Here is a 13,921-nt window from a genome sequence, read left to right as displayed (position 1 = left end):
GTGTGTGTGTGTGTGTGTGTCCACCTTGTAGTGCTATTGTGCATTTTCTGGAGCGCCTTGCCAAAAACCTGAGGACTGATTTTACGGGTATAGAGAAGGGTTTTCTTCCCCCTGACTTTTTTCAGTTGTATTTGCTGAACAAAATCTGATGTGGCATTCAGACCACAAAGTCGTCTGCAAACACCTTAAACTACACACATGTCCTGACCTGCTGTGCATTCTGTAGTATAAGAAAGCATGCATCCATGAACCATAATTTGTCATTAAACATTATTTGTGGAGCTACAATAATTGGTTGATGAATTGATCAGTGATTAGAAGAAAATACCATTTTGGGCATTGTATGGCTTTGTTAAGTGGTTGAGAGGAATGAGGACAAAGAGAGAAAAGAGAAACATGTAACAAAGGTTCATGGCTGGATTGGCAGGGGACAATTAATTGTTGAAGTCATTTATCAAACAACATCTCCAGTTTCAGCTTCTTAAAATTTTAGGATTTAATGTTTTTCTCTACTTTAAATAAACTGAATCCTTGGGTTTTTTGATTGTTGGTCAGACAGAAAAAGAAAGACGTCGTCATGGGCTCTAGATTTGTTTTTACATTATTTAGACTAAAGGATTAAGTGATAAATCAAGCAATAATCAAGTGATTCATTGCTAATGAAAACAATCTTAAGTTACAGTCCTAATCACAGCAACACATTGGTGATGGGAATTTCACAACTGTGTGTGTGTGTGTGTGTGTGTGTGTGTGTGTGTGTGTGTGTGTGTGCTTTTTGTTGAGATGAACACACTGGAAGGCATGCACACAGTTGCATTAGTGAGAGGCAATTCCACTGTAATAAAATCTATAGGGTGGGGGGGGGTTAATCCTCACTACCCCCTCGCCCACTACCTCCACCACCCTCTCCCACTTCTAACCATGCTTCTCTCCCGCGTCCCTCTTCTCCTCAACTGACTGGCAATGATAAATGAGTCAATTATGTGTGTGCGCACGCCGCGCTGGAGAAGGGGAGCGGATGAGGCTGTTATTACCTGTTGCGGCTGGGGGTAATGTTGCGGTATTAATCATATTCAAATTTTCCTCTGCCAAATGACCCAGCCCCCCCCCCCCCCCAAACTCTCTCCACCCACACCCACCTCCAACGTCCTACCTCACCACACCACAACCCCCTCCATCAATCTATCTGCTGCCAGCAAACAAGTCGGCGTAAACTGCCGAAGGCCCAAAATATACTACCTCTCTGAGGAGGGAGGTGGAGTTGGAGGAGATGGGGTGAGAGAAATGTAGAGGGTTACAGAGGTAACAAGGGAGTTGTTTGTGGGCTTGGACCTGTGTGTGTGTGTGTGTGTGTGTGTGTGTGTGTGTGTGTGTGTGTGTGTGTCACCATAACATAGTGCCTCTGGATCTCTGTCTTCTCTGTAGCCGGTTTCTCACATTCCAGTTTTCCTGTATGTGTCCATTGGCCATTATCCTGTTCCAGAGGACAACAGGGACTGGTTTGGGTGCGATGAGACAGGCAGACACAGAGGACAGACAGAAACATGGGAAACACAAGAGAGGTGTTTGGCTGCTATTGCTTCAGAGATGTTTGTTTGTGTGTAATAAAGCTTCCAGACCTTGCCGTAGTAGCCTGACATGCTTACAAACTGAGAGACAGGCGCAGGTCTTGTCCTGAACAGAAGAAGAGGGGTGATTGTTAAAACAGAAAAAGGCAGATTTATTACACATCCGGGCAGAACTGGCACTATTGACCCATTTAAATCAGAAGCCTTGACTTCAGGGAAACTACGCAGACTGGGCTGTCGAAGGTGAATGAAGGGGGAGCGGTCTGAGAGACGGGTGGACTGGCTGATAATTGGGGAAGGAACAAAATGAGGATGAGTGGAGGGCACAGGGATAGATTGAGGATTGTCCAGAGAGGGAGAGAGCGAGGCACCTTGGCTGTGCCTCAGGCTCCAAGCGTGACTTCGTCTATTTCTGCTCTGCTCTGAGGTGATAATGGGCTGTCAGCATCCCAGTCGCCCTGCTCCCTCCTCCCCCACTGAGTGTGAGAAAGAAGAGGAGAGATAGGTGACGGAGAAAGTGATGTAGCATGGAGTAATTTGTTGTCATGTTGCTAATTGCATTGTGTATTTTTACTTGGGATATCATACAAATCAATATTCAACATATTTATTGTGTTACTTTTCTCTCTTTTTGCAGTTTGAAACTGGAATGTGAGAAACTGGCTACAGAGAAGACAGAGATCCAGAGGCACTACGTTATGGTGAGAGACACACACACACACACACACACACACACACACACACACACACACACACACACACACAATCACTGTAGGACTGCAAAAGCACAAGATTGTGCTTGCAAGTGTTTCTTTTTGTATACTCCTGATGTGTGTCCACATCTGTTTACAGCTGTGTATAGAACCTCTTAATCTTTTTAACAGCCATCTTTATGTACCGTCCAATGATCAACTCCTAAGTGCAAAGCTGGCATCCAATGCCTGGTCTGATTTATATGCTTCTTTATTCTTTGATCACACACACGCAAAATGTATAATTTTGGCATCACCTTGGGTATCCTCTGTACTAGTGGTGACATATTTTAAACATCGTAACGTGTCCTTTACAGTTGTCTGCACAGATGTGATACATGATGTGTGTAAATTTACCTCAATTTTGTCTCCGTAACGATTGTGTTTGAAGGAGCGTGTCATACCTCTCTCAAAATAGAACATTAAGCAAAAGATGTTCCTAAAGGTGTAGTTTAGTATCTGTGTTATATACTACATTGAATCACAAATCAAATACACAAAAGGAAGAGAAAGAGAGAAAATAAATAAGTAGAAAATAATGTAAACACCAATACAAAAAAGCCAGTTTATAAAAATGAGTTTTCAGCAATAATTTAAAAGAAATCTGTGAGTTTGAAAGGCAAATTTCAACACAAAGACTGTTCCGGAGCATTGAGGATCTATAGGTTAAAGGTGCCCTTGTCACAGTTTCAACAGGAGGACCCAAATGCAAGACTCTGTCAGGCAAATGTGCAAAACAAACACGCTTTATTTCAATTCTACAACTTAGAAACTCTCAACTACAAACAAACGGGACTCTCACAAGAACAAATGGAGAGACGAACAGACAAGAGACAAAGGAACCGAGAAGTGTAGAAATACACAGACCAATTAACAGAAAGATAGATTGGACAAGACGGTAATGTGGAACAGGTGATAGCACAAACAGAGGGAATCTAATGACACAATAGGGAACAAGTGGGGAGCAGAATGGAGGGAAACTGATAAGACAGGAAGTACAGACCATATAAGGGTATGGGTGGAGACACAGACGCATGACAGACAGGTAACCACAGAGCACATGGAAAACGGCAACAAGCACTAAACACAACACAAAACACAAAATGGCCACAATAGTGGCACAAAGGCAGGATCCTGACTAACCTGTGCAGTTGTTGATCCCTAGTAGAAGTCCCAAAGTGTACTTGTGGCAGATCCTTGAAAGTGAATAAGGCGGTTCATTAAAGTTAATAACCTTTTGAGCTTTAGTAATTTGAATGTGTCTCTGGGACATTGTGTTTGGTATTTCTAAAGATGAAATGATTAATCGGTTAAGGAAGAGAATAATTGAGTAATTGATTTGTAATTGTCGTTGCAGCCTTACCCTAGACTCTACCCACTGAGCTATGCAGACCTAGTTGTTTTACGGCTGTGTCACTTGTTGTCAGTCATTGCCTCCCACACTGCTTCTCCATCACTGCTGCTTAAATTCCCCACTTATTGTAAATATTTCTCTAAAATTTGAAGCGTTTGCATCTTATCATGGGCAGAGGAAGTTTTAGAACTTAGCATGTGACCATGGTTTGAATTCTGGATGAAGGAAAGGCTAAAACTTTGTCTTTCTTATTTTTCACATCTACAAACCCTCCAGCCCTTTACCTGTGATCAGAGCCACACACAACCTCAGCTGACTGAGTGTAGGCTGCCCAAAACCCTGCTACGGCAAAAAAGAGCTATGTGGCAATCTTGGCACAAAGCGTAGACTTGTGGGGGGATTGAAGTTTTAGTGGAGGGTAAGGGGGGTAGCTGGCATCAGGCACAGGCCAGGGCTCCTTTTCTGGCTGATGATTTAGGTTTGGATGAGTTTGGATGTTGCTAAGCAACAGGCGAAACCTGGCACACCGACTGCCAAGCAGAGCCGGCAGCTGCCAGGAAAGGCATCTTTCATGGTGGCACACAGAAAAAGGAGTGCACGCACACACACACTCGCGGGGACACATGCACACAAAGCACATAGATACACACCCCTACACAGTTGTAGGCTTGTGCTACAAACACACACACACCTGCAACACACATGCATGTGATAACTGCCAGGAAAGATGTCTGGAGAGAGAGGACCCCTGCCATCTCTTCTGCCTTCCTGCCAGCCTGTTCTGGCTGCCTAGCTGCCAATCTCCTCTCTCCACAACCAGCCACGCTGAAAAGCAAATGTCAGCCTGTCACTTTTCGAGGCATCTGACTTTAAAATGTTCTTCTTTTCGTCCACCTCTGGAGGTAGAGAGTGAGAGAGACCGTCTCTGTGGCATTCATCTCCTCCTGTGTTCCATACAGCTCCTTGTACTTTCGGGTAAAAGACAGGGTCAAATAGCTCACATTAGACATGATTATTGCAATAGTCTGTCACCTTCTTCTGCTTGGCGACAATTTCCCTGCCTCGCTTCAGGTTTCTGGATTCCAAACCGCTCCTCCGGGTCATTTAAGTGCCATTGACTTTCAACAGAGTTGAGGTGAAATTGGTGGCAATGTGCTTTTAGGGACATATGTGCACTTCAGAGTGCAGAAGGGAGGGCTGGCATCGTCTGAAGCTAGGAGCAAGAAAATAATTTGTAAGTGGTTCTGGGCTCCCACTGTTGAATGTATTTGAGTAAAAACCACTGAATTGGCAATTTATGCAAATATAACACAACGCATAAGTTAAGGCAGAACTTAGATGTTTTGAGCTGGTTAACTCGTCATTGTTTTTTATCTACAAAGATTTTTATTTTTTTTTTTAAATAAGATGGTTATTTTTATGTATTTAGGAAAAAGCCTGGCAGTTTTCAATAGATTTTTATTCTTTTAACAAATCCTGTAAAAAGATCAAAACCAACAATATTTTAGTCTTAAAAATACTTTGACTTCCCTTTCCTGATGGTACTCTGAGGACGTTAGTGTTTTGAAAACCGCTCACAAATATATAGTTTCTTTTTTTTTTTTTTTTTAAAGGCTCAGTCATTTCCTAAAGCAGCAGGGCATTGTAGCTTTTAGAAAACTTTAATCAAACAGGAGGAAATAGTGTATTTGTTTGGGATTATTTCAGCTACTGATTAATATCTTATTAATCTTTGGTAAACCAGTATTTTTGCCTACATGTCTGTGTATGTGCAATTGACTGTAGGATTAATTAATTGTTGGTTTGAGGCTTTTTTTGGAAATATTTTCTAATAAGAAAATCTTAGAAGATATTTGTCATCATAGGTATCACTTATACATTTAATCTTGCAAATAAAATAAAACTAAATAGTCCTAACTGCATCAGTTTTAGCTGCTGGGATACAAATAATTCAGGTGTAACAGAATATAACAGATGAAAAATGCTGTGCAATAAATGTAACATGATGTGTTTGGGAGTTGTCAGTTGGTGTAGTGATTTAACTTTAAGATTTCTATTTACTATTATATTCATTATATAATAATAATAATAATAATAATAATACAAAAATCCTTGATGTACTCCACATTTATTTTTGTGTGCATGTCAGTCAACTCAACATATTCTTTATGTACAATCATGTATATTAACTGATGTTCTTCTGTCTTTCAGTATTACGAGATGTCCTACGGCCTTAACATTGAAATGCACAAACAGGTGAGTGAGCGCAGTGTCTCTCTCATTCTCCGTCTCTGTGTCTTATCCCCTCTCTCTTATCTCTCCGGCCTCATACTTCTAAAGCTTTGCATTATTCTCTCAGATTATTATCACTGCCTCCTTTCTTTTGCCCCCAATCAGCTGTACTCAAAGTAACTAATATGTTTCAGAAAAGTCTGTGTCTCTCACTCTCTCTTTGTGTTTTTCTCGCTGTCTCTCTACCACTGTAACGTCAATCCTTTCTCCGATGGACCTATATAGCGCCGTTATGCTGTGGAGACGTTAATAGGATCCACAAACAGAATTCATTTCTCTACCACAGACAGATGAGAATACTCTGCCCTTCCCCGAGCCTCCAGAACAGCCTCCCCTCTCACCCGTCATAAATCCCTGTCTGTTACTACCTCTGTGCCCCATACATCATCCATCCATCCCTGTCTCCCCACTCCGGCCCTGCTTCTCAGTCTTCTATCCCTCTTTTCTCCATTCCCTTTGGTTGCTTACTTACTTTGTCTTTTTAAATGCTCCTCTCTCTTAATCTCCATTTCCTCACCATCCCTGTCTCTCTTCCTTCCAATTGATTTCTCTTTCTCTCTTTTTTTTGCTCCTTTGCACATCCTCCCTCCACCTCCTCACAGACATATAGTCCATGCTGAATTTCACTTTAAATCAGGTCACTGCCTTCTTGCCGTCTACTCTTTCCTTCTCTCTCTCTCTTTCCGTTCATTTCACCATCTCAATTGCTTCGCTTTTGTCGTGCTGCATCTCCATCCCCTCACCCACCCCCCAATACTCCCCCTGCCTTCCTTCTGTTTCTTCTTACTGTCTATTTCTCCTCCCTCCCACTTCCTTCGTTCATTGGCTGTCATTTTCTCAAACCAATTTGCCCTTTTCCTCCTCCTCTACCTCCTCTCCTTTCTCCGCCTCTTCTTTTCCTTTCCCCTCTCCCATATTGTCCTTCCTTTCATCCTTTTCTCTCGTTTTCTCATGTTCTCTCTCCGCACACCCTCTCTCTCTCTTTCTCTTTCTCCCTCTCTCTCTCCTGAAGATGTCATTTAGTAGTTAGTTCTCTAACAAGAAATCATTGTCTCCCTTGGGGTGGGGGGTGATGGATTCAGAGGATGTAGGGAATGGGGGAGGGGAGGAGAGGGCGAGCATGCTGCCTGGCTGAAAAATGGAGAGTGGAGGGAGGGAGAGATGTGGGCAAGCAAGAGGAATGAGAACGAGAGCATGAGAGAGGGAGAAAAAGAGGGGGTGGAAGTTCAGTCCAGCATCAATAAATCGTGTGTGTGTGTGTGTGTGTGTGTGTGTGTGTGTGTGTGTGTGTGTGTGTGTGTGTGTGTGTGTGTGTGTGTGTGTGTGTGTGTGTGTGTGTGTGTGTGTGTTCTTTTTGTTGAAGTTTAATCTTGGCTTTGCGAATGTTTGAGCGTGTTTATTCATCAAACCAACAGTATCTTTTTTTTTTTCTTCCTCCTATCAGACGGAGATTGCCAAGCGGTTGAACGTGATCTGTGCTCAGCTCATCCCATTCCTGTCACAGGAGGTGGGGCACACACTGTACTGCATTCAGCCATCTCTCTCTCCAGTATGACAGTAGCCCACACAGAAGGCGTGCACATGCACACACACAATGAGCAACACACACACACTCACACACGCACAGAGCTGCAGATGGACAGAACTACAAAGCATTTCTCCTTCAAATATGCTGTTTGTGAGACTCTGAGTACTCTTACACTAATTAAGAAACATTACCCCTCATTAATATTAATTGTTTACAGATTCAAATTGTTTTCAATTTTAAGTAAGAGTATTTAATTCTGAATCCACCTGCCCTCACTGACATCTTGGTTTGTTCCACAGCACCAACAACAGGTGGTCCAGGCCATGGAGCGCGCCAAACAGGTGACCATGGGGGAGCTAAATGCTTCGATAGGGGTACGTGGGCTCCCCCCTCTGCCTTATAGCGTGTGTACCTTATCCCAATTATTTAAGTTTCCTTCTTTTCCTTTTATTGAGGCAAACATCCATTTAGCCACTCCAAAATATACAGATTAATTTCATAAAGATGGATGACTATTTTGAAATACCAAAAATTGGTTTTAAGATTTCTTTTATGTATTTTTCAGTTAAGTGGCCTTACCAGCTATCGGAACAATATCAACAAGTAAATGACGGGTCCTATCAAATGTATCGTTTGATTTTAAATGCAAATATGAAGCATTGAGAATTAAACCAGGCTTTAAATAATATTTCAGTTGAAGGTATTGTCATTTACGTTTCCCATTACGCTGATTTGCAGAGCCTCCGCTCCTAAAGAGCCACTAGCATCTCTCACCCGTACACATCGCAGCACTTAGTTCCCTCTCTTTACTTCCTTCTCTTGATCGCTTCTGTTAAATCCCTTCTTTCATTACCTGTAAGTCACCCAAATCTATCTTTCTTCTGTCTCCTCTTTCTTTCTGTTACTCCCTCTATTCTTCCTCCCTGCAGCAGCAGCTTCAGGCTCAGCACCTCTCTCAGCATGCCCAGGGTTTGCAAATGGGCCCTCACCCATCAGGACTGCCTCACCCTGGCCTGGCACTCGGTGGAGGCTCCAGCTTGCTGGCCCTGTCCGGAGCACTGGGGGCTCAGCTAGCTGCTAAGGATGAGAGAGCTCACCTCGAGGCAGCAGCAGCCGCCGCTGCCGCTGCAGAGCACCACAGAGGTACAGGAACACTTTAAGTTGACACATGTTTACTCATCTTTGTTTGTTTGTCTTCCCCAAAAAGCAAAAAGTGTAAAACTCTAGATGAGTTTATGGCTGGGACAAGAGTTGGACTGCATTCTTAGAGATGGAAACGTTTCTCTTAGGTTTGGGTAGAGTGAACAGTGAAACTTGGCTTGTCATCATCCTGATGATTGGCTTTGCTTTGGATTTTTGGCAGGCCACAGGAGTGGTGCTGATAATTACACTCCTCGGGGATATTTTCCCTCTGAATTATCAGCTGTAGAAGGATGTAAACTGATCGTGGCTAATGTTGCATTTGTGTGTGTGTGTCTGTGTTTGTGTGTGTCTCCTTATCTGCATTTGCTATCCTGTGACTCGTTTCCTGGATGTTTTTTGGTGCTTCTGCCTGGAATGAACAGACCGTGAAGCAGGACCAGTGAGTTCAAATTACTACACAATCACTTACGTCAAGTACACTCACACGTTTGTTCAGCAGTTTTTGAGAGTGTAGGCAAATTCAGTGTTGCACATGGGTATCCACTCCACACAAAGTTTTTTCTTTTATTTATAAGGCTGTAAAACTATGTTACTATGTTTTAACTAAGTTCAAAATATGTTCAAATTTCTTGTTAAGTTTTATTTTATGGTTGACTAATATTGCACTTGACATGAAGTCGAAAGAAATGAGAACATGCCTTTTTACATTTTTAGAATTTTAGTTTTAGTTTTCCATTTATACTTTAGAAGGGTTGTTAGCTCTGGTCAGTTGGAACGCACTTATATTTTGGCACTTTTTTCCACATCTTGTTGGCTTAAATTTATTTCCCATACACTTGGATTGCAGTAGACTGATGCTGAACCCTGTATACAACAATTTATATCTCAACAATATATCAATACCACTCTAAAATTGTGAAAATTCTGCTTTAAAAAAACTGCTTCAGTGCCAAAACACACTCAGACTGCTCCAGTCTTTTCTGCTGCCTTAAAGAAAACATGAAGCATTCTCTTTCTTCCTCTCACTCCTACAGTGAGCCGTACAATCAGTGCGAGCTGATATTCTTTCACATTCATTTCCACAGCTTATGAGCCCAACATGATTTATGCAGTCCCTCTCACCTCATTATCACCCTCTTCCTCCCTCTCTGCCCTCACTCATTTTTTCCATTCCTTCTTCTCCCCTTTCTGCCCCCCTGCACACCTCTGATCGTTGTCTTACTGTCTTGCTCTTTCTTTTCTCACCCTCTCCCCTCTCTGTCTCGCTCTGCAGAGCTCTCTGTCCAACGGGGATAAGGGTCGCCCAGCAGACTACCTCAGCAACGGCAAGAAGAGGAAAGCTGATGAGAAGGAGTTCATGACCGACTATGTGAGGCACTTTCAAAACTCTGTTAAATGTTTCAGTAACTGAAGGAAAGTTTTGCCCAACCCTGCCAGTCCTGACCAGATACAACCAGTGGTGTCTGAACTGCGGACTTTAGAGACCTGCTCTCCTTGTAGATCGTAATTAAAATATTCACACTCCCTGCCTCCCATCACTGTATTTGTGTTTTTTTTTTTAAAGCAGACACATAAAACTCTGTAAGGGATTGTTTTTATAGTGCAATAAATCCATCTTTGGTAGTTTTTTTTATTATCAAGTTCAGCATTTTTTGTTCGAGAAGACCTGCAGTAATAAAAAACAGAACCGGCTCAGAGGATTTCACCTCCCCAAGTTAAGCATAGAAAATGTATTAATTACCTTTGCGCTGTCCATTGCATCCACTTCCAACTAGGGCTGCACAATATGAGGAAAATATCTAATTGCGATTATTTTCACTGATATTTTGATATGATTCACGATATTGAAGGGATTGATCACGTGTATATCATTGTTGTCATTTTCAGTGACTAAAAATTAAAATAATAGTGTGAATTCTGCGAGGATCTGTTCCTAACAAAGAAGTTTTCTGTAGTCTGTAGGATAGGATTTGTAGACCGGGATGTCTCTACAGCACCACAATACTTTATTTAGAATGGTTTGACACACATTTAGCCTTTTAACAAATATTGCGCCCCTCTGCAGTTTGGATATTGCACTGGTCCATATTGCGATTTTGAGAAAATTGCAATTAATTGTGCAGCCCTACTTCCAACCATCTCAGTCAGTAAAATGTTGAAGATAAGATGTGTCATTTTCCTTTTATTTGCAGTGTAACAATTACAGCTCTTGAGACAAAAAAATTTCATAAAACCTTTTTAAATGAGCTTGATCCACACACAGGCAACCGCTGTTTGCGTATGACTTTGTGTGTTGTATATTTCTACATGAAATCTACATATATCAGACAGCAGAGCAGGGATATCTAATCTCACTTCCTCTCTCTTCTCTCACAGGGCAGCGATGCGGATAAGAGTGATGATAATTTGGTGGTGGATGAGGTTAGTATGCGGCCGCCGGCCTCTATTGGCCTCAATTCACCGCTTTCATCTGCATACATCATGTAAACACACCCAGCAGGACCATCGTATTATTCATTTGAATGAAAATGAAAATACCCCCACACCTCTGTCTGCCCATATTTCTCAACGTACACAACCATAAAGTACATATGCATTCACACACTTGACTGCAATCCATACCCAGTCACTAATTTATTTATTGTTTTAATAGTTTGTATGAATGCGTGCAAAGTGGATAGTAAGCTTGTAAGATGATGAAAAATGTTTGCATCTCATGTATAGTAACAAAAGTAAAAAACACCAATCAATGTTTATTATCATCATTCATCTTCAACTTCCAAATTAATACACCATTGTCCATTGTGCACAAGATGACACTAACTGAGACCAAAACCAGTTCCTGAAAGCATTGCAGTGTTGGTCTTGTTCGGAAAACTCCAGGAAGTGATTAAAAATAAAATAAAAAATAAAGTATTGTTTTAATTGTTGATTCATTAACAATAGTTGGTACAATTGGTTAAAGGATAGATTTGCAGTTTTCCAAGTTTGTTTTAAATCCACAGTCAGTTGTCCATGTGAACAGTGAAACACATTTTGCTTGCTGTAATCATTCCTCATGTTCATAAAGGCCATGACTGTTTCCAATGTAAATGATGCAGGACAAAATCCACATTGTTCTGTGCGAAAGTATACAGAGAGCTAATGTTAGGCTTCAGCAGACAAATCAAGTGGGAATATTCCTAAATTATTGTTTTTAGTACCTAACAATTATTTTGACAGACAGATTGTAACAGAAATGTCATATTTTGGAAAACACCAAGTTAATTTGATTTGCTCAGACTGCTGAAGCAAGCCAAAAATGTTTTGTTGATTTTGTCATGGGGAAAAAAGAGGCCGATAGATTTCCATTTGATCTCTCTGTGGCCCTCATCGCTAAAACACTAGAATGAATAAATGAATTACCATTTCTTCTTACAAAGTTGTATACGTTTTAAATTCAGGACCCGTCGTCCCCTCGCAGTGTGCACTCTTACTCGTCCAGGGAGAACGGCCTAGACAAGCTGCCCCTGTCCCGTAAGGACGGCCCCCCGCAGGCCAGCCCCGCCTCCCTGGCCTCCTCCAGCAGCGCAACCTCCCCGTCTCGTGGCAAAGAGCCCCCGCAGGTACACCTACACATCTATATGTCTAAATGGACTAGACAAAGACAGAAAAGCACAAACATTTGAATGATTTTTTTTGGTATTATTGTCACATGAATGCAGATATTCATGTAGAACACACATGGAATAATTCAGTATATGTCATAACTGTTTCTGTGCTGTCAGCACACACTGTATTCTGCTCACTTTTCATTCTAAATAAATTCTCTTTTCTGTCTTTATTTTCTAACACTTTTTTCTTTTTTTTTTCTTTGCAATCCCAGAGGGAGAAGTCCAGTACTCCAGGTATGAAGCCGGGGACTCCCATGTCTCAAGAGTCCAACCCCCCGGGACCCAGCGGACCTCCGCAGTTCAGACCTGTCCCTGGCAAGCCTGGTGTTGACCCCCTCGGTAAGGACATCCCATGAGCTTTTTGTTATTCCCCCAAAAACATATCTTCTATACTTAATTATTGAAGGGTAGCATTGGACTTCAGAAAGCCTGAAGTTGCTGGTGTGAAGTGAAACTGTAAAGCTAGCCTATCACTGGAAAATCACAGGACACCAAAAAAAGAAATGTCTCTTTCTCTCCTCTCAGGGACAAAAACGTTCACTGCACACAGCATCAATTCAAATATGAATCTTCCTCTGCAGAGATGAGTTTTTAGCCTGTACTCGCTTTGTTACGTGTAGTGATTTTATCAGCATCGGGCCGCAGTAGTTGGTATGGGTGTCAGCCAGCTTCCCACCACCCACAACCATCTGGACTTAATAAGCAGCTGTGGGCAAAAATATTCAGCGCCCCTCACTTTTTAAATGGAAAGATTAGGGGAGGTGATGGACTGTGACTGTGAGCTGCTTTATAATGAGCCTCCATCAATTCCACTGTATCTCTTTCTCTATTTTTTCCCCCTCACATCACCTGTTATTCCCACCCGCACACACACTCCATTATGCATACATATAATACACGCTTGTAGATGCGGCTACATGCACAGACGGAAGGATATGAGCACACAATACACACACAGTCTCGCTGCAGGAAGGCATTGTAGCCAGCGGGGGGCAGTAGTGGTCTAGTGCTGCAGTTTGGATGTTTTCCTACCTTTTGTATGGCAGGCGGCAGCATGTTCCAGCCTGTCAGTCACAACAGTCTCATACACTGGGAGGCCCTGCAGAGGCAGTCACCTTACTAAATGTTGAACTGACTCTGTTATTTGCTAAATGACAGTTAAAAGTCTCAGAATGACTGACATTTCGTTGCCTCAATCAATAATCCTTTCACTTAAATAATTCCAAATAGATTGACGCTCTTTTGTCTTTTCCGCCCTTCTCCCTCCTCCAGCTCTGGGTCTGAGAAACCCCCTGGCGGTGCAGGGAGCATACCCTCCAGGGGCTTTCGGCCTGCCTCCAGGGGTGAACGGGGACCTGGTCGGGGCGGCGGGTTATGGCGCCGGCCTTCACTTAGTCTCCCCCCAGATGAACGGGGCTGCTGCAGCAGCAGCGGCAGCAGCTGCCGCAGGCTACGGACGGTCCCCTGTGGTGAGCTAGACACTCTGCAGATAATTTGTCTTTTCATAGTCACTGTCATATGTAATACCTCAGCATATAAACCTATCACAGAGGGCAAAAGAGGGTGTGTGTGTGTGTGTGTGTGTGTGTGTGTGTGTGTGTGTGTGTGTGTGTGTGTGTGTGTGTGTGTGT

General features: G+C 42.5%; 1 protein-coding gene across 5 annotated transcripts in view; it reads left to right on the top strand.

Moving 5' to 3' along the window:
* The window catches only part of LOC117951120 (transducin-like enhancer protein 1), a 43,118-nt gene that overhangs the window by 24,278 nt on the left and 4,919 nt on the right, over positions 1-13,921 (top strand). For 3 of the 5 annotated variants that reach the window (XM_034882668.1, XM_034882663.1, XM_034882664.1), the window contains exons 3-13: positions 2,206-2,269; positions 5,886-5,930; positions 7,411-7,473; positions 7,794-7,898; positions 8,424-8,637; positions 9,060-9,076; positions 9,911-10,006; positions 11,014-11,058; positions 12,081-12,242; positions 12,503-12,629; positions 13,563-13,759. In XM_034882668.1, coding sequence (XP_034738559.1) covers positions 2,267-2,269; positions 5,886-5,930; positions 7,411-7,473; positions 7,794-7,898; positions 8,424-8,637; positions 9,060-9,076; positions 9,911-10,006; positions 11,014-11,058; positions 12,081-12,242; positions 12,503-12,629; positions 13,563-13,759 — 1,074 coding nt within the window. In that variant the 5' untranslated portion in view covers positions 2,206-2,266. The remainder of the gene's footprint in view (positions 1-2,205; positions 2,270-5,885; positions 5,931-7,410; positions 7,474-7,793; positions 7,899-8,423; positions 8,638-9,059; positions 9,077-9,910; positions 10,007-11,013; positions 11,059-12,080; positions 12,243-12,502; positions 12,630-13,562; positions 13,760-13,921) is intronic. The other 2 variants (XM_034882665.1, XM_034882666.1) reach the window with 2 other exon arrangements.

Source organism: Etheostoma cragini, chromosome 9 (assembly GCF_013103735.1).
Source record: "Etheostoma cragini isolate CJK2018 chromosome 9, CSU_Ecrag_1.0, whole genome shotgun sequence".
In the NCBI taxonomy this organism is placed as follows: Eukaryota; Metazoa; Chordata; class Actinopteri; order Perciformes; family Percidae; genus Etheostoma; species Etheostoma cragini.
The sequence above is the reverse complement of the archived record's forward strand: the minus strand, read 5'-3'. Positions and strand labels throughout refer to the sequence as shown.